Source organism: Sardina pilchardus, chromosome 1, assembly GCF_963854185.1.
Source record: "Sardina pilchardus chromosome 1, fSarPil1.1, whole genome shotgun sequence".
NCBI lineage: Eukaryota > Metazoa > Chordata > Actinopteri > Clupeiformes > Clupeidae > Sardina > Sardina pilchardus.
Window position 1 is genome coordinate 49,913,281 of NC_084994.1, and position 25,729 is coordinate 49,939,009.

General features: G+C 44.7%; 5 protein-coding genes across 10 annotated transcripts; 1 reads left to right on the forward strand and 4 right to left on the reverse strand.

The window, feature by feature from the left end:
• Positions 1-863: 863 nt before the first annotated feature.
• On the reverse strand, positions 864-10,918 carry rasal3 (RAS protein activator like 3). Of its 3 annotated transcripts, none has more exons than XM_062548300.1 (18): positions 10,152-10,918; positions 8,054-8,184; positions 7,882-7,966; positions 6,197-6,261; positions 5,948-6,018; positions 5,711-5,846; positions 5,069-5,167; positions 4,331-4,984; positions 4,103-4,247; positions 3,874-4,018; positions 3,287-3,523; positions 2,988-3,189; positions 2,753-2,844; positions 2,337-2,595; positions 1,865-1,969; positions 1,454-1,635; positions 1,265-1,349; positions 864-1,164 (listed from the first exon to the last, which is right to left on the reverse strand). In XM_062548300.1, the coding sequence occupies exons 1-18, from the start codon at positions 10,738-10,740 to the stop codon at positions 1,045-1,047; spliced, it is 3,402 nt and encodes a 1,133-aa protein (XP_062404284.1). In that variant the 5' UTR covers positions 10,741-10,918; the 3' UTR covers positions 864-1,044. The 3 variants fall into 3 exon arrangements, with proteins under 3 accessions (XP_062404284.1, XP_062404276.1, XP_062404292.1); XM_062548292.1 differs by having other exon boundaries at positions 1,454-1,644; positions 10,152-10,916; XM_062548308.1 differs by lacking the exons at positions 7,882-7,966; positions 8,054-8,184; positions 10,152-10,918 and adding an exon at positions 6,976-7,233 and having other exon boundaries at positions 1,454-1,644.
• Positions 10,919-11,883: 965 nt separating this feature from the next.
• pglyrp2 (peptidoglycan recognition protein 2) lies at positions 11,884-15,428 on the reverse strand. The gene is made up of 5 exons (XM_062548320.1): positions 15,198-15,428; positions 14,108-14,947; positions 13,253-13,463; positions 12,130-12,424; positions 11,884-12,034 (listed from the first exon to the last, which is right to left on the reverse strand). Exons 1-5 carry the CDS (start codon positions 15,259-15,261, stop codon positions 12,002-12,004), a joined length of 1,443 nt encoding a protein of 480 aa, XP_062404304.1. The 5' UTR covers positions 15,262-15,428; the 3' UTR covers positions 11,884-12,001.
• Positions 15,429-16,342: 914 nt separating this feature from the next.
• Positions 16,343-17,639, reverse strand: LOC134094713 (carbohydrate sulfotransferase 1-like). Its single transcript, XM_062548342.1, has one exon. The coding sequence runs from the start codon at positions 17,637-17,639 to the stop codon at positions 16,410-16,412; it is 1,230 nt and encodes a 409-aa protein (XP_062404326.1). The 3' UTR covers positions 16,343-16,409.
• LOC134094723 (nuclear distribution protein nudE homolog 1-like) lies at positions 17,198-25,442 on the forward strand. Of its 4 annotated transcripts, none has more exons than XM_062548372.1 (10): positions 17,198-17,435; positions 17,579-17,668; positions 20,882-20,971; positions 21,103-21,256; positions 21,380-21,528; positions 21,643-21,779; positions 21,904-22,077; positions 22,256-22,341; positions 22,574-22,728; positions 23,163-25,442. In XM_062548372.1, the coding sequence occupies exons 3-10, from the start codon at positions 20,886-20,888 to the stop codon at positions 23,254-23,256; spliced, it is 1,035 nt and encodes a 344-aa protein (XP_062404356.1). In that variant the 5' UTR covers positions 17,198-17,435; positions 17,579-17,668; positions 20,882-20,885; the 3' UTR covers positions 23,257-25,442. The 4 variants fall into 4 exon arrangements, 3 of the variants coding, with proteins under 3 accessions (XP_062404356.1, XP_062404337.1, XP_062404347.1); XR_009940481.1 differs by lacking the exons at positions 17,198-17,435; positions 17,579-17,668 and adding an exon at positions 19,179-20,369 and having other exon boundaries at positions 23,163-24,038; positions 24,074-25,442; XM_062548353.1 differs by lacking the exons at positions 17,198-17,435; positions 17,579-17,668 and adding an exon at positions 19,179-20,369.
• Positions 18,338-19,734, reverse strand: LOC134094703 (carbohydrate sulfotransferase 1-like). The gene has a single exon (XM_062548331.1). The coding sequence runs from the start codon at positions 19,595-19,597 to the stop codon at positions 18,362-18,364; it is 1,236 nt and encodes a 411-aa protein (XP_062404315.1). The 5' UTR covers positions 19,598-19,734; the 3' UTR covers positions 18,338-18,361.
• Positions 25,443-25,729: the final 287 nt, after the last annotated feature.

Below are 25,729 nucleotides of genomic sequence, written 5' to 3' on the forward strand. Positions count from 1 at the left end.
TCCAGTGCCTGAGCCGCTCTTTTAATTAAGGCTGATAAATTAATCAATGAATCAGTGCAAGTGAAAAAAGGCATATCTTGCCCAAACTGAGTGCTATCCCTTGAGCATAGCAGTGGAGCTCCAGGCCTATCAGGTAGACCAACTAGCAGAGCAATAATATCCATTTGATGGATCCTACATGACCATTCTCCAACGTTTAAATGAGTTGTTAAACATGTGATGTTAAACATATCCATGCAGATTTTTCCAACTATGATCTACAGTTGGGCAAAGGTAAACTGCTTGTTTGTAAGAGTCTGGAAGCAATGGTGTGTAGATTGTTATTTTCTTGTGTGGAATTATGATGGAATCATGCATTACATTTGGAATTTGCCAATCTGATTGGCTGTTGATTTCCTGCAATTTGATAGAACCAAGCAGCCTTGATAACTGCTCCGCTTCAACCCTCTTTGGTAGAATCCTGAAATCTGATTGGCAGTTGATTCCCAATATTAACCAATAATTGAATAATTTCAGTTATTCAGTAATTTCAGTTCATTAAATTAGCTATAGCCTAGCTAAGATTACAGGATTCCATAAACCAGTCAGATTTCAGGATTCCAACAACCAATCAGACTGGAGCAGTTCATCCGCCAAAAGACAGGGGCATGTTCAATCTCAAATGATTTTGCACTGGTTTCAGCAACGCTAATGGCACCATATCCTCCCACATTGTTACGATTATTGTGACCAAACATGTTATTCAATGTTATTTGATAGTAGAAGTTCTGTCCCTTGAGCAATTTCTATTCAAAGGAACAGTTCCATATCATTGTTTGGATGTGTATGTGTCTCTGATGCTTATCATGAAACTAACATTCGTATATGTTTTCAGTCATTTTATTAGTCATAAAAAATAGAAAGGAAATATCTTGAATACATTTTAGATTTTATATTTTGTTACATATCTTGTAATTATTTATTGTATGCATTTTGAATACATTAAGTGAGCTGTTATAGTCAGAGTATAACCAATCCAAGGCTATAGCTCGGCAGTAACCTAAATCAGTTGCTGTTCATTTGAGGCTGATCCCCGATTCCATAATATGGTGTGTTCTTCACATTTTCTGAGTTATCGCCTTTAGACTGATGCATATCCTGCATCAGGCCTGCAAACTGTTCTTCCTGTTAATGCAAGAATTACAAATAATGTTAAATCAGGTTGATAAGGCAGATTATCTGTAAGGCACCTTGTGTTGACTAACTCATAGGGAACTTCTCTTACCAAAACGTTCATCCGTTCGGCTGCTGCTATGGCAATACTGAGTTTCCTCTCGTCCTCCTCTCTCTCCTCCTCTATAACCCCAAGTCTGCATGCAATGAGTGGTCACATGTTAATGAGGACCTCTTCAAGGAAGCCAAAAGGTACATTTCCTTAGTTAATAATGCTTGGACTGATTCTGCCTTTGCTTACCTGAAGGTGGCACTAGCGAGCTGTTCCTCACGCATGGCAAGCAGGTTTCGCAGGTCGTGGACCTCAGCTTGCAGCACCGCATTTTGGTCCTGGCTCTGGACGATGAAGTCCTCCAGACGTTTGGCCATCTCCAGCTCTCGCTCGGTCACCTGCTCCACTCCTAGCCGCAGGTCTGACAGCTCCTGCGAGTGCTGCCCACACGAGCAGAGATGTTAGGAAAGTGTTTCAACATTCACATTATTTGTCTCATTTGTGTAAGACGCACAGGGGAAAAAAAGAGAAGTGTTGACTTTTGCAAGCACAAGTGATGCAACACAAGAAACAGCCTTGGGTTGTTTGGCACGTAAGAAGTGGTAATAGCCAGTCAACCATGGCCAGATCAAAGTGCGAAGAGAAGGCGCTGGAAGTCACCTTGTCCAGCAGGCTGGTTTGCTCATGCTCCGGTTGAATCTGATATGTGCCTTCGTTGTTGATAATCCATGGCACAGGGGCTGGCAGGGGCTTTGGTCCTTTTGGCTGAAGAACAGAGAAATTAGTAAATTATCTCACTTGACACCGACACCATTTCTCATTACTTATCATTTCATACTCATTCAAGACTGATCTAGCTGAAAACTTTGCCAAAGAATCATAAGTGACTCTGCTGCCACTGGCTCTGGTCAGTGTTGTCCTTAATTTAGCCTTGAGGTTATGTTTTGGAAAGAAGTGTTGTCTATTGAGCTGCAGTGAACAAAACTGCAAACTCAGCATTGAGCGCTGAACAGTCCACTTGACAGTCAATCTACTGCAAACACCCTCCTTCACAAAAGGTGATAGACTGCACAGTGGAGTTTCGTTCACTATATCTAGCATAAGAACTCAGAGCAGTTGTTTTTTGGCTCACCGTCTCATGGAAAATCTCCATGGGAGGATCCGCAGGGATCCCGGGGCGATCAAGGCTCTCAGTGCTAGTCTGTTTCTTGGGCTGTTTGTGCGATGCCAGTGGTCTGCTTGGGACACTTCTGGTCCTGGACACTTGTCTCCTTGGCTTCTCCATCCTCGGAGTTTGCTTGGCTTCAGGTAACTGTTGCATAGAATTATGATGGGGGCTGTATTTATTGAGGTCCTTGGGAGGCACATAGACGGGCTTTGAATTTCCAGCGCTGTAAAATAAAGTACAGAGAAAATCAGGACCGCAACACACAACTCTTTTCATTTTAGCCACATTAGTTATAGGACTGAAACACATTTTTGCTCTAGAGTATACATTCTACTCATTTTTTGTTGTCCAGTATGCAGTGAAGCAGCATGCTGTCTCACCTGGTAACAGTAATCCGAGGGGCATCAGGACCCAGGTGGTCTGTGATCTGGTTCAGGATTGTAGGGAGGGGTTCCAGGTTGTCTATGGTTTCCTAAGCAGTACACAGTCAGCAAATATTATTGTGTTAGAGCTGTTTTTTTAGATCAAGTATGATCATAGCATTTAGTGAAATGCCAGTAGAGAAGCACTCGGACATCTGGTTTGAATGTATTTCAATATGTAGAGCCACCTAACCTGTTTCATGGTGCCAATGATGTCCACCAACAAACTGTGTAGAATAGCCAGCCGCAACGGCAGATCCACGTAACCATCAAAGCGTGCCATGTCAAGCTCACTGTCTGGGTTGGACACCATTTGCAAAAACTCCTTCATACGCTCCCAGTGTTGTTGCAAGAAGTCATTCATGAAAAGCATGTACTCTTCCTTCTCACCAAACCTGCACAAAAAATCAGATAAGTATACATTTCCTTGAAAGCTGGATGTATGTGTCAAACTAGATTGATGACCCTATCAAAATCATCAAATATACGTACAGGGTGAAGTTGGCCAGGTTCTGGATGACTTTGGCTGTGAGCGTGAGTGCGCGCAGAGTGGAGGGTTCTGGGTAGGGCTGAATCAGGCCGAAGAGCGAGGGGCTGAGGATGGCCGGGCAGAGGAAGCGCAGGAAGAGCGACGCCGAGATGAGGCGCTGGCCGATCTCCGGCCGCCCCTGCCCTGTGCACTCCTCCACCCAGTTGGAGAAGATCTCATTGAGCTCCACCGGGAAGGAGCTGTCAGAGTCGGAGAGAAAGGGGACATAGTCAGGACTCAGAAGGAGCTGTCAAATCAGAGAGAAAGGGGACATAGTCAGGACTCCGAAGGAGCTGTCAAATCAGAGAGAAAGGGGACATAGTCAGGACTCAGAAGGAGCTGTCAAATCAGAGAGAAAGGGGACATAGTCAGGACTCAGAAGGAGCTGTCAGTCAGAGAGAAATGGGACATAGTCAGGAATCAGAAGGAGCTGTCAGTCAGAGAGAAATGGAACACAGTCAGAAGGCTCATCATGGTGGAGGACTAAATGGTAGTTGTCACTCCAGAAAGGGTCTCCAGTACCGGACAGTTCAGGACTCACAGTACTGACCTGTGCATCTCCGTTATCCTCTGCACCACCTTCTCGCAGCTATCGCTCAGATGCTTCTGGTTATTGGCCAGATCAGACTGAGGGCATTTCCTGGGGTCCACCTCACAGCTCTCAGCAGACTCATACAGCTGACTGATGAAGTCTCCTGTGGAACGAGAAGAGTCGCTTATTAATTAGTGTCAGTTAGGTGGATTCACCCACATGAGGCCACAGAAAATGGAAGACTTACTCAGTGTGTCAATGAGGTACTTCTGGCCCACAAGCTTCATGTATTCATCGATGGCCTTGGTCGCAAGGGTGTTCTCTCGGAAAATGAGAGCCTCCTTCTCACCCAAGCGCTGGACTTCTGCACCTCCAAGGTCAATCAGGAAATCCTAGAAAAGTACCCATGTAAGTCTGGCTGCTGTTTTTATACTTTTTACTCAGTCATGTATGTTTTTCGCTGACTTCAACTTACCTTGGCTTTGCCAATGCTCTGAAGGACATGCACCAGCGCGCCAGCCAACTCTTCCTTGTCCCTCACATTCAACAGGGGCTCCAGGTTGCGACACATGTCCACATAGTCCAGTGTGAGGTACTCTGCAAATTCCTTATATCTCTCAATGGGCAGAACCTGCAGGTCCTGGAAGCGGGCCTTAATCCGTAGGGAGGCTTGGGGCCCCAGTTGGTCCTTTCCGGTGCCAGATCCGGGCGGTTTGAAGGGAATTATAGGGTACCATTTCTCTTGAAAGGCACGTCCCTGTATGTCAGAGAGAGGCAGAGTCACGCTGCCCAGAGGATATAAGTAGGATTCATCTTTGGAATGTCGCTTTTTCTTGGGATCCCCATCACGGAAGAGGTGCAGAGTGATTTTGGTGACCGGAGGAAGGTTGTCAAGTTCAAAGAGTTCCCCCCAGAAGATCTGCCCCCCTGGTGCCAGTCCTGCGGCACCTGTGCCCCCATCGCTGCCCTGTCCAGACTGCTGAGTGGGCTTGCCAACGTCACGGCTTGTGGTTTTTGCAAATAAGGTGCCGTCCAAATGCAGCTCACAGTAGTAGCGTCGTTTTGGAGGCAGGGCCTTGCCCTCTGTTACCCACAAGCTGAGAGAGTGTTCCGTACGCTCACAGTTGTCCTTAAATAGAACCATTATATTTGTTAGATGACACATGTATCATTACTTTTTTATGTCCATTTGCTGTTATTGAGGAAATAATACCTTATTTGGTTGGACAGTGCGTCGCAGGTTCTCAATCCACCTGTCTCTTTCTGCAGCTGAAGTGCACCCAAAGCAGTGGTTGTTTTCCGAGTTGATGACCTAAATGAGCACATTTGTTTTTGCTTTTGAAAAATCCTTCACTATAATTTCAAATAACGAGAAATGGTCATGATTCAATATAAACATATTGTTCTACTCCGCTTGAACAATAGCAAGGAAGGTGAAAATGTAATTTCGAAGAAATCACTATTGCATGAAAATACAAAACACTTTTTTTCATAGTTTGGCTGGCCCTGCGACTTATAGTCAGGTGTGACTTATAGTATATGAAATTGAACATGTTTTTGAATAATTCCGAAATGAAAGAGGAGTAAACATTACTGTCTACAGCTATAGGTGGGCGGCCATTCACACCTTCTTGTCATTAATGTTAATCTTTTTGGCCTCTGTGTCTAGTTACAGCCTCTGTCTGTTCTTGGTCTTGGATTTTGTGAATACATTTCTGACTTATAGTCAGGTGCGACTTATATATGGCTTTTTCCTCCTCATGAGGCATTTTTTGACTTGTGCGACTTATACTCCGGAAAATACGGTACAAGGATAAGCTTGAGGCCAGTGTTCTGGAGTCAGTCTTGAGGGTACCTCAAAGCAATACTTCTCCCCCAAGATGGAGCTGTGGACGGGTCTGATGATGGTGCTCAGATCAGCGCTGAGATCCAGATTCTCTGCAGCAGTGACCGGAACAGACAGGGACTCTCTGGAGCCAAAGGCCTGGGATCTGTGAAGGTGCATTGTTATTGTTATTACTACTAATAATTTCAAATATACCATAATCATTTTGAGACTCTGTGTGGTTAGTATAATATTTTGACACTGTACCTGCCAGCAGTGTCCAGTTGTGTGCTGCTTTTGCGTAGGTTATGCCCTTGGAAGCGACGCTTGATCATTGCCTGAAAGCGATGGGAGGTGGGATAGGCAGGATGACAAAACACAGCAGAATGTCAGCAATGTGGGGGAGAGATATGGATATGGCATGCATGCCCACAGGAAATGAAGGGCCATTATGATCATAGGAGCACAGAGCGTCTTATCTCTGCATGGGGAGCTGGTGCTGGGGCGCGTGCTAACCTGGACTCCTCGCTCCTGGCCCTTCTTCTGGCCACCTGCAGGAGCCACATGGTCTGGGGTGCATTCTGCAGGACACCATAAAACACAATAACACAGCGCATAACTAAAAGGAGAAGGAGAGATGTGAACTCTGTATGCTAAAATCAGTAAAGGAAGACGACTCATTTCCTCTGTAGATTTCCGTTACAGGGTGTATTAACTGAAAACATCAAACCATTGTGACATTCATTTCTTTATGACAAAATGTGGAATGAGGCACTGGTGAGGTACTCATGAATTCATTTGCAAAATAATGTTGTTAATCTCAGAAACATTTCATTCCTGTTTGTCTGAGATCTCTTTTGAGACGTCCAAACCGCGGAGTTGAAAAAGCATCATGCAGGATGTGGGTTCTGTCTGATGGGTGCAACGTCAGCCTACTGCATACTCCTCAAGTGCACAGATACTGCTGCTTAAGTCCAGGTGTCAATCATGAAACATCATATCTGCTTAGTTTCACCGTCAACTGAAGTTTCAGACCTTCCCGGCTCCCACATCCCGCTTATCTCAATCTTTGAGTATGAGTAGCCTACTAGAGGCTTGGCCTCATGCACTTTTCATTTGGACTTTATCAGCTACATTTGTAACTCAAAATGATAACACAATCCACGACACTTCCACATAGTCATCTTTTATAATTCGTTTTTTTTTATGTACCCTCTTAGTTTAGGCTACGTTAATTTACAAGCAAACATAGCATAAATAGGATCGGCACGGCAGAAATGATTACAAATACTTACCTAATGCTCCTCCACAAACAATCCAGCGTCTGAACCCCATAGTTGAATATTTATTTTAAAATGTTTAAAAGATTCACTTCATATCCACCGTTACTTCTAACTGTGCTTGCAGGCCAGCCATCACACTCAACTAGTATTCTGCCCAAGATGCACCCCCGGAACACCCGGCTGAGATACCATCTCCCTCAACTAGAGGAAATGATTTGACAGACAGGCACAACATAATCACGTCAACCATTTCCTCTACAACCACCCAGAAATTGAGGCTTTCAAGCTGTTTGGTCAGTGGACTACAACCCTTTGGTGTGAGTTCAGTTCACTCTGAGGAAGTTTCACCTAACATCTCAGAGGTCAAATGCCTAGTAGACCCCTTTCATTATTCTGTTTTTGGAAAAATATTCTTTAATACAATGATTACATTACTTCTTTTCTCATCTTCATATCCTTCTTACATGCAAACAACTGTAGAGATTAATTTAAAACACTGCAGTATCACATACATTCTGTAATGGCTGATTTTCTTACATACATACTATATGGCTCATAGCTGGAATAAATATGGAACTAAAATTGGACCAAATCATCTTATATTGTAAAGTCATCCCTCAGCATAGCAGCTGTTCTATGGGGGCTACATCTGAAGGACACTCACCCAGGTTGCTCTCTGCTCTATGAATGTGGAGGACACTCACCCAGGTTAGTGTTGCTCTCTGCCCTATGAAGGCTACATCTGGAGGACACTCTCTAGGTTAGTGTTGCTCTCTGCTCTATGAAGGCTACATGTGGAGGACACTCACTCACCCAGGTTAGTGTTGCTCTCTGCTCTATGAAGGCTACATCTGGAGGACACTCTCCAGGTTAGTGTTGCTCTCTGCTCTATGAAGGCTAAATGTGGAGGACACTCACCCAGGTTAGTGTTGCTCTCTGCCAGGTTCTGGAGGCTGAGGCTGGACACGTAGCTGCTGACACGGTTGCGTGTTCGCAACATTGGCTGGAGGATGGAGGTAAAAATCTCATCACTAATACGTTACTAAGTTATTAAGTTAAAATGTGTGTGTGTGTGTGTGTGTGTGCGTACCTCATCCTCTCTAATAACAATTAGTCCATCTCTCAGTTCACAGCTGTTGATGTCCCACACTGGGACGTCCTGTGGAGGCACCCAGGACAGTCTGGCCAAGTCCTCCGCCACAGGCTCTGAGTCAGTCACATCTGAAGAGAGAAAACAGGTTAGGGCACATCTCCTGCCATGCTCTTCTCCATCTGATTTGTTGCTGTTTTGTGTTGATGCACAAACTGTTTTCAAATATTTGGTGATCATTTAAAAACAGCATAGGGATGCATGACAACACATATCATGTATATTTGATATAGGGTGTCAGTATTACAGAGCATACTGTATGTGCTTGCTACATTTTGCAATCACAAAAATTTGGTGATCATTTAAAAACAGCATAGGGATGCATGACAACACATATCATGTATATTTGATATAGGGTGTCAGTATTACAGAGCATACTGTATGTGCTTGCTACATTTTGCAATCACAAAAATTGACTGTAAAATGACTATTTATATTAATCTTTGGATACAGTAGCGATTTGTGATTTGTTAGTGATTTTGGTTTTGACGGTAAATAGGCTTGCTGGTACTGTGTGAAATCCCCGACCTATTCATGGGTTTCATCAGGTCCCTTGGCACAGGTATAAGCACTATGCAGTCTGTATTCATAAACTAGGTACTAGGTACTTCCTGTGGCAAGGAACCTGATGAAAGGCATGAATAGCACGGGAGTCTCTGTGAATGTTTAAATTACTGCTAATATATGTGAGGGCTGGTCCGTCTCTTCTATAGTGGAGTTCTGAAATTCTTCTTTGAAATAACTTTATTAGTAACTTTATAATAACTTTTTTAGCAAGGGTAAAGAATGACTACAGTAATTTTCTGTATATTAGCCACATTGTGTACAGTATAAGCAGCAGGACAGTGTGGTATGCCAGTTAAAAGAAACAAAACCATATCAGTACCATATTAGCTGCTCCTGTGTATTAATCTCATAGCTGAAGAAGTTTTGCTAAATCAATGTATAAGCCACGGCTAATAGTTGGGGAATTACGATAGACAATTTGGTGAAATGTTTCATTTGTAGTAAAAAAAAAAACAGGCTGCATAAACAGTATATTCCCATTCATATTCAGATATGCATGTAAATGAAATGAAATGATTAATGCACTTGAACTTTTCTTGTTGCTATTTTAACATGCCTTCTCTGTGTGTGTCTGCATGCATCATCATCCACTTTTTCGTCTGACTGGGTAAGTAAGAAATGACGCATGTTCACTGATGTTTATTTTCAATCTTTTTCATTAAAGCCTAGATAACATTATCTGCAGCAGAGCCACTCCTGTTTCCAGAAAACGGACTGCGCAGTTGTTTTGATGCTATCTCAACAGTCCTCGCCTTCTCCTCCTCTGTCTATTTCCTCACACGCGTATCCTGTCTAACTTCTCTCTTCATGTGTATCGCTCTGTAACTGCTACAGAGTCCTCTGTACACATTCTGGTTGAATATAATGATACTTGTTTATGGCTATATCAATAACAGCAAGCTGTGTATTTAAAGTTGTTTGGGCTGTATATTTAAAGTTGTTTCCTTTGATCTTAACTTGAATGTGTGAATATACTGAATCTTTTCAGTACTAACACTCCATATGAACATGTTATCTCTTGATATATTGTCATTGTTCTACTACAGAGTTTGATCCCTAAAGGTGGACTAAGTGCAAAGTCTATTAACAACCAAAGAATCAATATTATGAACATGAACAATAGCTATTGTATTGCCTGTGGCACTGAACAGACTTATCAATGTTTGCTCTTAAGGTTTTACATGTGGGGTTACATTGGTAAATACTAAGACTTAAGCCTTTGTGCATCATTCGAATCAGGGCCGTTTGTCTGCAGTTGAAACTGTGATCCCATGTGGCTTCATCCACAAGAGGGCACTCTTACATACAGTACCTACAGATTGTACTCGTTTTGGCAACATGTCCCTGTCTCTGTAATCAATTTGATATACTATAGCTTATTTTTTTGCTCTTGTAGTTTGTTAGAGCTGATTGTTTAGATGAAGTTAAGTCTCAGGGACCAGTTTGAAAGCCAAGTTCCTTGGTTTCTTACCGTGCTCAATGATCGGTGTGCTGTTACGGCTTTGCAGTCGAGGCCTCTTGATCTTCCGCGAGACGTTCTGCAGGTATTTCATGAACTTGCCCTTCTGCGCCGAGTCCTGAGAGGGCGAGCCCGACGCCTCTGCGGCCGGCCCGGTAGAGGCCGAGGCCGAGTTGGAGGCCGCCGAGGTGGATGGCGACAGGACGGAGAACAGCGACCCCGGGGGCTCGGACATGGCCCTCCGGAACGGGTTCTTCCTCAGGGCCCCCTGCTTGGGCTTCTCCTCCCCCGCGCGGCTGCTGGTGGCCGCCCGGTCCCCGGGGTCCTCGCTGTGGGCCTTGCGCCAGCTCTGCATCTTGCTCCACTTGGTGCTCTTCTCCGGACGCTCCATGCTGCCCTGGCCTGCCCCACCTGCAGCCTTCGAGGTGTCGCCGGGCGCCTTGGCTCCCGTGTGCCACACGTACGTGTTGAGGAGGTTGACATCCTCCTGCGGCTTGACGGGCTGCTCTGGCGGGGCGTCCTTCTCTGCGCTCCCCACCTCTTCCTCTTTTCTGAGCGGCGCGCCGGCGTCTTGGGCTTCAGATTCCTCATTCATGCCCATGCTATGTGCGGACCAGGCTCCACGGCTGCACGGAAGGTCTTATCGCGCTACCTGAAGGGCAAAAAAAAGGCGCAAGTCAACAAGTCGGGCGTGCTTGGCAGCGGGTAGCGAGGCAGGCAGTTACTGTTCTCTCTGTTGATGGGCTTTTTTTCTCTCACAGCTCTTCCTGTTCTAGACATATGCGTGACACCTTCACTAATGCCTCCTTCCTCTATCACGTTTGCCTTCCACACCCACTGCAGTGTGGTTATATGTTTGGTTTCAATGTCCCTATAGGTTTCCCAGGTCTGCTTTTAACTTTTAGAACCACTTCTAGTATTTCTAATCTCTCTATCTGAGAGAAATCCTCTCTTCCCCCTCAACCAGAGAAAGTGTTTCCTCCTTTTTGGTTTTCATCTTATTAGCTTTTAGCATCACTGTATAACCCTGTCAAGAAGTGACCTTGTGTAATCTCTTTAGTGTGCAGAACAGCAAACAAAAAGGAATGAAGTCAACTCACAGAACTGCAGAGACCTCTCAGAGCCCCTAACCCTGTGGACTGCTCGTCATCGTTAAAACAGGACATGTACAGTGAGCAGATGTGATTCAGTCCAATTTAAATATTATAATTGACAAGCTGAGAAGAGGAGCTGAACGTGTTGACGCTGTGGTGGACCTAGCCATGTTTATTCTGAACTTTTACACACACACACACACACACACACACACACACACACACGCAGCTCTGAAAAGTAAGATCACAGTAAGAGAACAGGACTGAAGTGACAGGACTTGGGCCTATCTTTTCGGGGCTTTTCTGATGTTTTTGAACAGATCTTGTTGTTCTGTGTTCGGTACTTCTGATGACCTAAATGTGTTGTGTGTGTGTGTGTGTGTGGCGCTGTTCAGTGGCTGTTACTCTCAGTTTCCTGTCTGTGCAACGATGCTTCCTTTCTCAAACCTTTGAATACCACTTCCTGTGTTGATGATTCTCTATGTACCATTCGCTGTTTACTTAAACTGACTCAAGGGCTGCTTACAGTTTCAACTGCCTAATTCCATGTACATTTCAAACATTTACTTAATGAACAAGAATTCATGGATTACCATGCTTTATTACCATGTGCCACAGGGGATGATTGATATAAACTGGAATCAAAAAAATGTTTTTTTGGTCTTTATTTTCTATGTACCATTGTAATACATATATCACACTATTAGTATTATCATACAGAGTTTTTTTTTTTAGAATTGATGTCCCTGCAAATTTCTCCGATCCTCTTCAGCTGGGTGTTGCTTTGGGAGATTCTGTGTCCTACAAAACAGAGTAAACAGCAGCATCAGTGTGCAGCGACAAGGAACTGAAAAAGATTAGGAAACTGAAGCACCAGCCATGCACGACCAACTCACCCCGTAATGCTCCCAGGTGCTGATCTCAGAGTAGAGAGCATCCCCCGGGCAGGTGGTGTCCACCACTTGCCTGTGACCCTGGACCGTGTAGTTGGCCTGTATGAAGTGACCGGTAACGCCACACGTTGCCAGGCGGTGGCGGACTAGACCCAGGCTGTGGCGTGTTGGCAGAGAGGCCGAGTAGTTGCCGATGAATGCGACGCCGTAGCCGAAGGCGTTGTGGTTCCTGGTGTGGGCGCCCAGCCTCCCCCAGCCTCGACCCTCATACATGTACCCATCAGACCCCACCACAAAGCTGCAGCAACACACAGGGTTACAGGGTTACTTCTCCCCGACAACGGACAAAAACTCTTTTTGAGATCTCGACATTAATGATACACTGATGATTAATTTGTAGTGAGTTGTTTAGTGCTGGATGTAGCCATAATTATTTTTGCCATGTAGCCATGATCAAGTTTGCAGACATAATTATTACGTTAGTCATGAATTCCTGGACTTTCTGTGGTGTTAGATGCAAAATGGGTTGTTTTGCAGGGGTGCTTCATAGCACGCAGAGGGCAGAGGACACAGAAGCGGTCACTGACCTGTATCCAATATCTTGCCAGCCTCTCTCCTCCTGGTGAAACCACTGACCTGTACCCAATATCTTGCCAGCCTCTCTCCTCCTGGTGAAACCACTGACCTGTACCCAATATCTTGCCAGCCTCTCTCCTCCTGGTGAAACCACTGACCTGTACCCAATATCTTGCCAGCCTCTCTCCTCCTGGTGAAACCACTGACCTGTACCCAATATCTTGCCAGCCTCTCTCCTCCTGGTGAAACCACTGACCTGTACCCAGTATCTTGCCAGCCTCTCTCCTCCTGGTGAAACCACTGACCTGTACCCAATATCTTGCCAGCCTCTCTCCTCCTGGTGAAACCACTGACCTGTACCCAATATCTTGCCAGCCTCTCTCCTCCTGGTGAAACCACTGACCTGTACCCAATATCTTGCCAGCCTCTCTCCTCCTGGTGAAACCACTGACCTGTACCCAATATCTTGCCAACCTCTCTCCACATGGTGAAACCACTGACCTGTACCCAATATCTTGCCAGCCTCTCTCCTCCTGGTGAAACCACTGACCTGTACCCAATATCTTGCCAGCCTCTCTCCTCCTGGTGAAACCGCTGCATGGCGCGCATGTCCCGGGAGCACTGCTGGAAGGTCAGGCAAGGCCTGCTGGGAACCTCCGTGTGGTGAACGTAGAGGAAGTGTAGGGGGGGTGAGAGTCTCGCAGGAATCCCCTTGGATGCTTTAGCCCCCCACATACAACGAGGGATCATTGGTGGGCAATCTGAGAGAGAAAAGAAAACAGACACACTCCTCAGACTTCACTAGTGCACAGTGCATATCAGTGCAAGTCCAGCGCTTTTCTTTTTCACCAAACACAACTCCATGGCCGTTAACGTTACATCATGCATCTTATGTTTTATACTGCATGATATACACGTTTATAGACACTTATACTATGACTAGCAAGTAATGGACATTTATTTGCAACATGAAACATAATGTGTATGTGTATGTTGAACATACAGAATACAGAACACAGTACATTTTAGATTGTTAAATGAACCTGTAACTCAACAATAGGTTGTCTAGTTAGAGAGGCCTGTTTATTTAGTGCTGAAGTTCAGATAGACTAAGTTCATGCTGTCTTTGGTTTAGTCAATGTCTGTATGAGGAATGTTGGCTGATAAATATAATGCAATCTCTTCTATATTTAGCTGAATCATTGGGCAAACAGATCATGATCCCAAGTCCCAATGCATGATCCTGAGTTGATATAACAAACTATCTAAACAGTAAATTTAAGAAATGTGATTTGTTGAACTATTTCTGTAAAAAGAAAATAGAGGAACCTATGTTCTTAAGTCATGTATGGCATCATATGCAAATAAACATGGACGTGAGTTATGCAAGTGCACTAAACCCTACCCAGGTAACGCAGCACAAAGTCCTGCACCCCCACTTTCACCGCTTCCTTCATCTCTGCTGAAGGTTTTCGGTCGGCCAGGAACTCCAGCACCATTCCCTCCAGCACGGGGGGCGACACCAGCTTCCTGTAGTTCTCCCTGCGCAAGGGACTGACGAGGAGCGGAGCTCCATCCAGGCCGGTCTCCCCCAGCTGGAAGTGGTAGTAGACCAGCAGTAGCTCGCTGAGTTTGGGGAGGGCTTTGGTGGCGTCAGACAGGTGCGCCCCGAGAATGGCGCCATCCATGCCGCCGTTGATCAGAGCGTCCGTGGCGAGAGAGGGGGCTCTGGAGAGGGTGTACACCATGGGCGCGGTAACGTTATCCCAGCATCCATCGGGGCCCAAGCGGTCCGAGGAGGAGTTGAAGGCCTGTAGGAAAGACAGGCCCAGGGCCCTGGCCAGCGTGAGGGAGTGCAAGCCTTGGGGCTGGCGGCTCTCGGACCGGGCCTTCAGACCAGCCTCCACGCCCTGCAGCAGCGGCGCCAGGGCCACCGTGGTGCCATCCGGGGTGAGAACCACACCCCTCTCTTCGCGGGCGTCCGTCACAAAATTGTGAATGGCCTTGTCAAAGAATCCCAGGAATTGTAAACTCCATGCCTCGATTTTCCTGCTGCTGTTTGTTATCAGAATACCCGTGTCACTGTCACTGTGAGTTGCCCCGAGGAAACTCTGCGTGAAAGTGTCGTCATGGCCGACTGCCCTGCGTAGGCTCCTCACTATGGACAGAGGGCTCACGTCCAGTCCAGAGTTCTCAATCTTCTGGATGGCCTGGATGAAATGGTCAGTATCCCTCTGGTACACTTCTATTGAAAGAACAGACATTAATCCAGTGTAGGTGCACACACAAAAAGACCTGATTTTTCAGCCAATTGGGAGACAATTATTTGGGCACAATATGATTAACTACAAAGTAACACAAACATCTCTAGTGTAGATTTTACTTGGCTATATTCCATGTCTGATATTATTGCCATTAAAATAATGTTGGTGATGAAAAAGCAAAATGTATAAGATATCAAACACACACGTGTCTATGGATTCATAGTCGAATACCTGCACTCTGAATGTTGACGCATGTCCAAGCCAGTGCAATGAGCCATACTGTGGAGATTGTCATTGTGACGGGAGAGTGTGCGTTCCGGTGTCACCCTGAGATCTCCCCAGCAAGGTCACAAAATAGGAGCAGCGATTAGCTCTCCAATGAGGTCAGAGAGGGCTGTGTGTATTAGCTTAAAGCCAGGACTGATATGGTCGTCTGTTCATTGCCCTTTCCACTGCCGCATGCTTCCCTTTCCAATAGAGAAGTCGGAAAATACGGCAGATAATGTTCAGTGCAGTCAGCACCCACATTATAAAGGTTGCTTTATGCCATCTGATAGGTTTGCTCACCTACATTGCACAATGTGTTTGTCTGAGGTAGCACATGATGCATGTGTGATGTTCTGTATACGTCCTGAAATAAGCAAACGTAGTGGATCAATCGTTATATATGCATAATTACTTTATTATAAATGTATTAGCAGTCAATGTATGAGCATGTGTGTTAGACTTTTTGTGAGAACATTTTTGAGGAATTAGATGTTCTCTGTGAAAAGCTTATTGATCACTGTGTGGCGGTGAAAGTTGTGAGGGACATAGTACATTAATCAGTGACAGTTTGTTTGAGGGAAGTGACCAGTCTGGTAGTCTGTTTACTGAGAGTGGTTCATGATTACTAGAATTGGTTGACTCAATGTACCCCTGTACCAATTACAATGGGCAGGGAACAAAAACCTCATTCTTGTGTGAAAAAAAGTTCCTCTCCGTATCACTTCAGCAAATATATGTGTTGTCACTCAGACCCAGCTCCAGCACTTGGTACTCGGGGGGGTTGGGGGGCACAGATCTTTTTTAATTATTACTATTATTGTTTCTTCCTGTGCTCTTAACACGTGATATCACTAGCTGGTGCACCTGACTGAAGAGTTATACTGATTTGTGTTGACTGAGCCGTAGAGTCGAGCCTGTTGTTACTACTGTTTGCTTTTAATCCCATGTATAGGGTACGTAGATATCTCTGACGTGTATTGCCTCTCCAATTCAAACATTTGCCAAAGTTTCAAAATATTGTTCATGCTCAAACAATAAAAAGGTTCAGAAATATTTATTTAATCTGGAATTGCAGGTGATCAATTCAGACCGTTATGTTTGTAGGCTTTGCTTCTCTGACTTGTGCAACAATGGAAATGAGGGCCAAAGGGATCATTGTGAAGATTGCCTCCAATCTCACTGGAGACACGTCCTGTCCTCAACAAGGGAGAGAGAGACATTCTCCAGTTCTTCTGATGAATTCACTATTTTGTATCCCAGCTGATGAAAAGTGGCTTCACACAAGGTTTGGAAATATTGAACCATGTCAAAAGACATCTTGAACCTCCAGTTCTCTGAATTAGTGGCAGAATGTCTTTTGGTGCCATATGCATCCATGGGGGACCAATTCCCTTTTTCTTCTGTGTTCGTCTCAATCCAGTCCATAACGTTCTCGTCAAAAGATAATCCCAGGGTTTGGAAAATCTCCTGGATCTTCTGAAGAGTGTTGCTGGCTAGATCCTCATACCTCAGCAGCATGTACCTTCCCCTCAGCCAGTCAGGTTGTCTTAGGGCCGTGGCCACAGATCTGAGGTAGTCCTCACACACGGGCTCCCGTGTGAGGTTGAGACCCTCCGGTTTCTGCCGCTTCATCTTCCACAGCCTCATCAGAGGGTAGTTCTGGGGGAAGGTCATCATTCTGGAGGCCAGCACTCCCCGCGGGTCCCTGACCAGCTGGATGACCTTCAGGTTGAGTCGAGGGTCCTCCAGCAGGTCTCGGACATCGCTGACCTCTGGCACCCGCACGGTCTTGATGACCACGTTCCCCCTCTGCCGACAGGACTGTGACGCCAAGGTGAGATTGAGGGAGCCACACTTCTGGACACACTGCCTCTCAGTCACGTTCACCAGCTGGGGGCTGAAGACGTGGCACACTGGAGGGGTGCAGAGGGCTTTGCTGGCACCCCGGCGCTTCAGCTGGCCTGTGGTGTGGTCCTCTGGCTGGGGGGTGATGTAGTCCTCCAGGAGGTGCAGGTCACAGCGGAACAAGCCCCTTAGAAGATCCCTGCTGGCCCCGAGTATCATCCTTCGGTTGGCACGTGTGGAGTTCAGCGCAGACTGAATGTGGTTCAGAGGTTCATACAAATAGAAGACATCGGGGTGATGGTTGAAGAGCTGCCCCAAAAATGAAGAGCCAGAACGTGTAGCAGCCAAGATGAGAACGTGAGTCTTCCCAGATAAGTTCAAAGTATGAGGGTTCTCTTCTGGCCAGTGGCTATTCAAGATGGTCTGTTCTTGGCAGTGTTTTGCAGGGTGTAGAGAGGGACATATGTCATGTGTCATAGTTCTGAATGATCTGATCACAGCATACTGGACGACTATAGAGACCATGGCCAGCAGAATGACAACTTTCCAAGAACACTGCATTGTGACTGGACACCGTGAACCTAATAAAGGTACAGAAATTGTATTGTAAAATGAGAACCATATGCAACACCACAAGTTAAAAATATTTAATATTCAAGTACCAGATATGCCAGATGTACGTCATCAACAGTCTTTATCAGAGAAAGAAATGCAAGTTATATGAGCAACCAATCAACAGAGTCTATACTGAAACAAGCATTCTTCTATCCAAAATGTGACAAATACAGTTAAATGATATCAATACTGTTCACTTATGTGATGTCTGGTACCCGAAAGCCAAGCATGTGCAGTTGTGCTCTGAACAAAGTCAACAATACTCTGATCAAGCATTTTCTGTACATGTACTTATGTTTAATTCATAAACAATGAAAACTGGATTCAGTATGATATTTAAGTGTTTTATCTTTGATGAAAGCTAATGTACTTTCATTGCACTACAAAAACACTATGGCAAGTTATAGACCCTTTCAACTAAAGAAACATGTGCGTCCCTAAGGCATTTATGGAGGCACAGAAAGCAACACTGAGTTAATGGTAACTCAGGGAGAAACAAAAAATATCTAAAATGTGAAGTTGACATTTATCACTACACTACGCTACATACTTTTTCACTACAAACTATCTGCCTTGGTCTTGAATGCTTAAACTGGAAACCTTGTATGAACAGATTGAAAGGGTTTACATTGAATATGTTCTGTATGAAGGTATTTTTCGTCAAGACATTATGTAGATGTCCAAAATGTCCTTGTTTCCAAGAGAGTAACAGACAAATTCTTTAGCTCCGCTGAAGAATTAACAAATTTGTAGCCCAGTTCATGCAAAGTCAGTGGACACAAGGTTTGTAAATACTGAACCATGTCATAAGAAAGTTTGAGCCTCCAGCTGTCTGAGTTGGTGGCCGAGTCCCTGTTGGTGCTCAGGACCTCCATTGGGGACCAGCTGCCTTTTCCACGTGTATTCTCTTTAATCCAGTCAACCACACTCTTGTCCAAATCCAGGCCCAAAAATGTGAAAACCTCCTCTATCTTCTGTCTGGGTTCTTTAGCTAGGTCCTCATACCTCAGCAGCACGTACCTTCCCCTCAGCCAGTCAGGTTGTCTTAGGGCCGTGGCCACAGATCTGAGGTAGTCCTCACACACGGGCTCCCGTGTGAGGTTGAGACCCTCCGGTTTCTGCCGCTTCATCTTCCACAGCCTCATCAGAGGGTAGTTCTGGGGGAAGGTCATCATTCTGGAGGCCAGCACTCCCCGCGGGTCCCTGACCAGCTGGATGACCTTCAGGTTGAGTCGAGGGTCCTCCAGCAGGTCTCGGACATCGCTGACCTCTGGCACCCGCACGGTCTTGATGACCACGTTCCCCCTCTGCCGACAGGACTGTGACGCCAAGGTGAGATTGAGGGAGCCACACTTCTGGACACACTGCCTCTCAGTCACGTTCACCAGCTGGGGGCTGAAGACGTGGCACACTGGAGGGGTGCAGAGGGCTTTGCTGGCACCCCGGCGCTTCAGCTGGCCTGTGGTGTGGTCCTCTGGCTGGGGGGTGATGTAGTCCTCCAGGAGGTGCAGGTCACAGCGGAACAAGCCCCTTAGAAGATCCCTGCTGGCCCCGAGTATCATCCTTCGGTTGGCACGTGTGGAGTTCAGCGCAGACTGAATGTGGTTCAGAGGTTCATACAAATAGAAGACATCGGGGTGATGGTTGAAGAGCTGCCCCAAAAATGAAGAGCCAGAACGTGTAGCAGCCAAGATGAGAACGTGACTTGGAGATATATTCCTTAAATAGTCTTTTTTATATCTCAGACAGGCAGGGTCCATGGAGTGCAGGAGTTGGAAGTGATTTTGATTATGTAAAACTGAACCGATATTCAGAGCTATGGATGGAAAAGATCTAATCGCAATATACTGTATAACAACATAGACTAAAGCCAAAAGCAGAAGAATTTTCCAGGAACATTTCATGATAGTATGACTGTGTCACAAAAATGCAGTCTGTCAGGACAGCAAGATAATCAATATCACTTTGACAGAGACGTGGATATTTCTAGTACACCTATGAAAAAGGCAGATATGTCTTTAAACAGTGGCTTACCTTTCAGGTGATGAATACACGACTGCCAAGTCACACTAGAGGCCCTGGCCACCTCCTTTTTTTTTTAATTCTAGATAAGCTGATAGGATGGACTTACTGTGCCAAAGCACATAAACTAATAGCCTACTGCATCTCTATACAGTATGCACAAAATTATCATAGCTAAGTGATAACAGTTTGAAAATGGGGTTTGAAAGAAGGTGTGTGCAAGCCTGGACAAGAGTTGGTTCAACTTTAGTTTGCCAAAGCTTGCATTAATCTTCAAAACACTTGACAACACAAATGAGTTGTCAAAATCTCAATTATTGTGTTTGACTGTTATTCATTGTAGGCTACTTTTCTTTCGTAAAAGGCTAAAACTGAGGACTGAAAGTGCTCTCACTGGGCATAAACTCGAGCCCTTTGTGATTGGTGCAACTGTAGTTTAGCGTCTTATGATTGGTTCAATAGGGAGGAAGCTTATACGTCATGGTGTTTCAGCCAATCACGATGTGAAATGCACTGGTCGTTTGGATTTGAGTAGCAGCTTGTGATGCTTCTGAATGGATTGAAAGAAGGGAGTTAGGACATTCGTTATAACCACCAATATAATTATTTTCAACACATACGTTATTCTATGTGACAGTTGTTGTTCATATCGAGGTACGCACTTTATTCACTTCCCTCACTTCTGTCTATCATACTATTGAACGGCAGGATTTGAATACAAGCTAACAGTACTTTTTTAGGTCACCTGAGTGAGCTAGTCAGCTAGCATGCATGCTTGCAGAAAGTGTTTTTAGCTTTCTTGGGTAGCTACTTAGCTAGCAGAATTCGAAGCTATCGTTACACTTTGTAACGTTCCCAATCTGTTGGAACAAACTTCGGTTTACAGATTAAGCCAGATGTTGCACTATGAAATTGCATTGGTTGGCTAACGATCAAGTTATATTAAATGGACCATTCACCATTCAACTTATATTCTTGCTAGGTATTAGTTAGCTTTCGAGTGTTAACTTGCTAGGCACAGTTGTATGCTATTTCGGCTTATCAGTGAGAAACAATGTTAGATGTAATGTTATTAACAGTTGATATTGCTTTCAACTTAACACACTCACTTATGTGTGTTAACATATCATACTTCTAAAAACACGATCACTTTCCTGCTGACCTAGGACTATGGGGGAACCTCCAGCACCAACGTTTGAGTCATTGGAAGAGGAAGTCGGCTATTGGAAAGAGCTGGCTGTTAAACATCAACAAAGGTATCGAATAACTTGCCAAACTTATTTTATAATTGTAATAAGATGCTTTATTGCCTTACGTATAGATCGCTGGGACATGTTGCACTAAATGCGTTGTTTATGTATGATGCTCTCTCTCTCTATGTGGCTAGTGCTCTAGATGCACATGACGAGCTGCAGGAATTTCAGCAAATGAGCCGAGATTATGAGACAGAACTCGAGACTGAGTTGAAACAATGTGAATCGAGGAACAAGGAACTACACTCCAACAATGAACGTCTGCGTTCGGAACTCGATAACATCAAGGTAGGCCATTGCAGTGAGAGGTTCTGAAATTTCGCAATAGGTGACACATGTTTGTGTCATTGTACTTCGAAATGTTGTACACATGACTAAACATGTCCTTCTTATTCCCGTCATTGTGTTCAGGAAAAATTTGAGGCACAACACACTGATGCATTTCGGCAAATGTCGAGGCTGGAGGATGAGCTAGCAGAGACCACGGCGGTAAGGGACCACCTGCAGAAATACATCAGAGAACTGGAGCAGTCCAACGACGACTTGGAGCGGGCTAAAAGGTATGTCACTGATTACTGGAAATGAACTGGTAAGTTCCGCCAGCTTTGTTGCAAGAATGCGAGTGTGGCCTCTACTCTGCTATGTGACCTACTTTGCTTTCCCCTCCCTTATAGGGCCACAATTATGTCTTTGGACGATTTTGAGCTGCGGATGAATCAGGTTATTGAGAGGAATGCTTTCCTGGAAAGCGAGCTGGACGAAAAGGAGAATCTTCTAGAATCAGTTCAGAGGCTGAAAGATGAGGCCAGAGGTGAGCGAGCGTTTCAGTTCTGGTTGCATATTCAACAGTGGTCACGTTTGGAGTGAAATCTGCCCACATTGTTGTGTGTCTGAGCTCATCAGACGTCTTGCTGATTTCTCATGTCCTCTGCCAGATCTGAAACAAGAGCTGGCTGTGACGCAGAAGCAGGAACGCCCCCCGTTAAGAATTTCCAGGGACCCGGACAAGCCAGAAGCGCCATCACAGCTTCCTGGTTGTACCTCTGTCCCAGCCACCCCCGCCAACCCAATTGGATCATTCTGCACACCATCAACAACACACTACAGAGGTAGAGCCAGGATTATAGAGGCTGCTAAGAGCTGCTTTATGCATGACATGGATAATAGTAGTAAGCGATGAGATCAGATTAAGCTTAATCTATATTGCTGTTATGGTGATAGTTAGATAGTGCTTTTCTGCCGCCTCTCTGTGATGACTGATGAGTTCATCCGCTGGTCTCTTCTCAGGGATCTCCATGACTGGTACTCCTCTCACCACTTCTGCTCGAATCTCAGCGCTCAATATTGTCGGGGAGCTGCTGAGGAAAGTGGGGGTAAGTCACACCGCTTCACAAGTGATGTGCCTCTACTGAGCGTCACTAGTTGAGTTGAAACTCTGGCATGATTTAGCGAGCATCACTATAAATGAGTTTAAACCCTGGCATGATTTAATAAAACATCCGTGTTTAAAGGTTTAATAGCATTTGAGTTCAGATTAACAAATGTGCCCTGCGTTCAGTTTTGCCGGTCTTAATGCTGTTTTTTTGTTCGTTTGTTTTTTAATAGAATCTAGAATCCAAGCTTGCCTCCTGTCGAGATTTTGTGTTTGACACCCCAGCTGTGAGGCCGGCCCTTTCTGCAGGAACTGCATCTCCAGCTGCCCCCTCAGACAGCTCTGAGGTCCAGCTCACTGGCCAAACTGTGCCTCCATTTGAGAAAAGGTAAACAAGTGCTTTGTTACCCAACACAGTGACCTGTGGGGAAATCACCCCCCCCCTCCCCTGCTTTCCGTCATATTATATTCCGTAGAAACCCGGAAAGTTTAACATTTTCACATTTTATCACATTTATGTACACTGCTCAAAAATAATGAAGGGAACACATTTACAGTTTGTCACAATTGTTGAAACACGTTTTTTGAAACTCTCCACCCTTTTCTCCTCTCTCAAACGTTCGGTGAGTGTTTGAGAAAGGAAAAAAGGTGGAGGTTTTTTTTAGCAATTGTGAAAAAATGTATACGTGTTTCCTTTGTTATTTGTAGCAGTGAGTGTATTATCACATTCATTTATTTTATTCAGTCATTTCCCACGCAGATTGCTTGTAATTTTCTGATTGAATGGTCATGTGTCCCTCTGGTCTGCAACTCCTCCTCTAGTTTGGTGAAGCGGCTGGAATTCGGCCCTGCGTCGTCCCACTCGGCTCCGTCGCCACTGCAGTCTCCACAAGGTGGGGTCAAGATGCTGCTGTAGGACGCCGACACACTACCTCAGTCCACTACCCATACGCCCGGCGGGCATGTCTCTCGTGTCTGTGTCCTGTCTGTGTCCTGTGTACATCATGCATCACCTCAGCTGATGTTTTTGAAATGGCTTCCCTCTCTGTGCTCCTCTGCGTCTGGTCACTGAAGAGCACAGCCATGCGCTAGCTGCCTCCTGCTATCTGCTTTTGCATGCCCCGCTGGGTTGGAACGATAGATGATGATGATATAAATAGAGAGTGTTCTGGAACCAGAACCCAAAAGAAAAGAACTCTTGACTGTTGACATAGTATTTCCTGCTGAGAACAGCTTAGCGTCTTTGTAGTTTTGATTTCCTTGTTATCCCCATGGACAAAGCATATCCCTGTGACCTTACACATCATTTAACCTCATCTGCCCCCAGTGGGCCTCCTGGGCCGGCAGCCCCAGCTCTCCCAACTGGGCCAGGGGCCGGTCTGGGGTTTAGCGTTAGCCTTTAGCCACTGCTGCCTTCTAACGAGATCTGCGTCTGTAGAGCGCTTCCTTGGAGCCATACCACAGCCATTCTTCTTCAGCTGACTGCAGTTAAGTTGCCTCGATTGCTGAAGCTCAAGCATTTGTGTGTCGATAGCTGTGGTTGCTGGCTGCTGTGTTTGCACTGTGGAGAAGTGGCTTTAGTCGTGGGTTTGTTGTTTTTTTTATTGTTATTTTTAAAGTATGTATTAGCTGCCCTAAGACCTGCTGCAGGGACAAGTTGAGATGTTTGGCTTTGTCTTAGTTTGTTGACGTTCTTCAGTCGATGAAGCAAGTCTGTTTGAAATTGTTTAGAGATTGTTTGTAATGAAGATTCAATTTATTGAGAGGTAAATCAATCCTGGCTGTTAAATGTGTTCTACCACACCAGCTTGGTCAGGTGAGTGGTGAGTGTGTAGATCTGTTGCTCAAGACCTCTGTTCAAATGTGGAATTTGATGTGACTCACGTATAGAGCAATAACATGTGATGGTAATATTCCTTCTCTGTATTTACTATGTAAACATTCAGTTTCACGTCTAGGTCATACATGGATATACTCTATGCAGTACGGTATCTGGTTTTGCGTCAAGGCTACATGCCTTGGCAATCTAAACTGTTATTTGAAGCTGATGGTTTCAGTGCTAAAATTAAAATAGAAGTTTTAAATATGGTAAACATATTCTTATTCTGTCTAGACATAAATAAGTAGTGTATAGGTAGATATATCCATATATGAAGTTTAATGACTGATCAGAGAGGTGTAGTTTATAGGTCAATATGCCATTAACTTTCCTAATATGAGGTACGCAAAAATAACTACTGGACAGTACTATGGAAATCTGTCTGTATTGTAACAAGTATAGGCTATGGGGTCAGAAAATGCTATTTTTAATATGGAATATATATACTCTTGGTTTGAGTACCCATGGGTACAGTTCAGCTTTAAAGTAAAATGATCATAGCTTACATGTAAAGAGATGTTTTTGTTGCCTGGAGGCATGTTATCAGCGTGTCAGAACCAAACAACTGGCAAGCCCATGTGTTTGTCAACAGACTTTCCGTTTTCATCTGATTTGCATTGTTATTGTTGCAGTACATTGTCTATTGAACGTAGATAGCGTAGACTGATACTATTTTTTCTAATAAATGTTTAGTGGCTGTTTGGCTTTCTGAAGTGACATCACATTCAGTCATTTTGAAACCAACAACCATACTTAGCATAATTTATCTCACAGCTGTTTTTTTTATATGTAACTGATTTGTACATGTTAAGGTGTGGCTATAGTTTGGTTATGGTTTTTAAGTTCTTTGTTGAGTTTGGCCATTGTGCTGTAATGTTACAGTGCGTTGTCATGGCAAAAAGCACAAGTTCTGACCGAGAGATCACAGCAGTCCAGTTCCTCTGCTGGGCACTGCATCTGGACCCAGAAACTGGACGTGTGGTCACAGTTCCATCGTTTTAAGTCTAGAATTTATTTATTGACTAACATAAGACCTTATATTTTTCTCTCCAACAAACTGCTTACCTTTGGAATAATTTGTAAAACATTTCACTGTGAGATATGAGACAAGCAATATTTGCAAGAATTTGCAGGGGACCCTAGTTTTACAAAATGTATTTTTATGTGGCTTTCTTTGACACTGCTACACTGTCATGAAAGGTTACAATAAACTGAATATCAAAGCTTGTGTTTACGTGTCTAATGTCTGATTAAGTTGCTCTAGTGTCTGTACACAGATATGCATGCAATAATGAAACATTCTGCTATGCTGATATGGCTCTAAATAGTGCCCGGTGTGGTGCTACACTCAAGCCCAGTGTAGACTTTTGCTGACGGAGGAGGCTTTGTATAGAGTATGAACCCTCTCCTCTACACAAGTCCTTATCTGAATAAGGATTCAGATACTGATTTTTAAAAGTTGTGTTTATTGATAATCTGCAGGGGTGAGAGTCTGCAGTAGCTAGACTGC

Coding starts and splice junctions, on each gene's coding strand:
- rasal3 (XM_062548292.1), bottom strand. CDS start 10,740: ATGGGCATGAATGAGGAATCTGAAGCCCAAGACGCCGGCGCGCCGCTC. Junction 7,967..8,053: donor TTGTTATTAGAGAGGATGAG/GTACGCACACAC, acceptor TCCATCCTCCAG/CCAATGTTGCGAACACGCAA. Junction 4,019..4,102: donor GTACCTCATTGACACACTGA/GTAAGTCTTCCA, acceptor CTCGTTCCACAG/GAGACTTCATCAGTCAGCTG.
- pglyrp2 (XM_062548320.1), bottom strand. CDS start 15,261: ATGACAATCTCCACAGTATGGCTCATTGCACTGGCTTGGACATGCGTC. Junction 14,948..15,197: donor CGTCAACATTCAGAGTGCAG/GTATTCGACTAT, acceptor TTCTTTCAATAG/AAGTGTACCAGAGGGATACT. Junction 12,425..13,252: donor TGGCAAGATATTGGGTACAG/GTCAGTGGTTTC, acceptor GTGTTGCTGCAG/CTTTGTGGTGGGGTCTGATG.
- LOC134094713 (XM_062548342.1), bottom strand. CDS start 17,639: ATGCAGTGTTCTTGGAAAGTTGTCATTCTGCTGGCCATGGTCTCTATA.
- LOC134094703 (XM_062548331.1), bottom strand. CDS start 19,597: ATGAAATGTTCCTGGAAAATTCTTCTGCTTTTGGCTTTAGTCTATGTT.
- LOC134094723 (XM_062548372.1), top strand. CDS start 20,886: ATGGGGGAACCTCCAGCACCAACGTTTGAGTCATTGGAAGAGGAAGTC. Junction 21,257..21,379: donor CGGAACTCGATAACATCAAG/GTAGGCCATTGC, acceptor CATTGTGTTCAG/GAAAAATTTGAGGCACAACA. Junction 22,342..22,573: donor AGCTGCTGAGGAAAGTGGGG/GTAAGTCACACC, acceptor GTTTTTTAATAG/AATCTAGAATCCAAGCTTGC.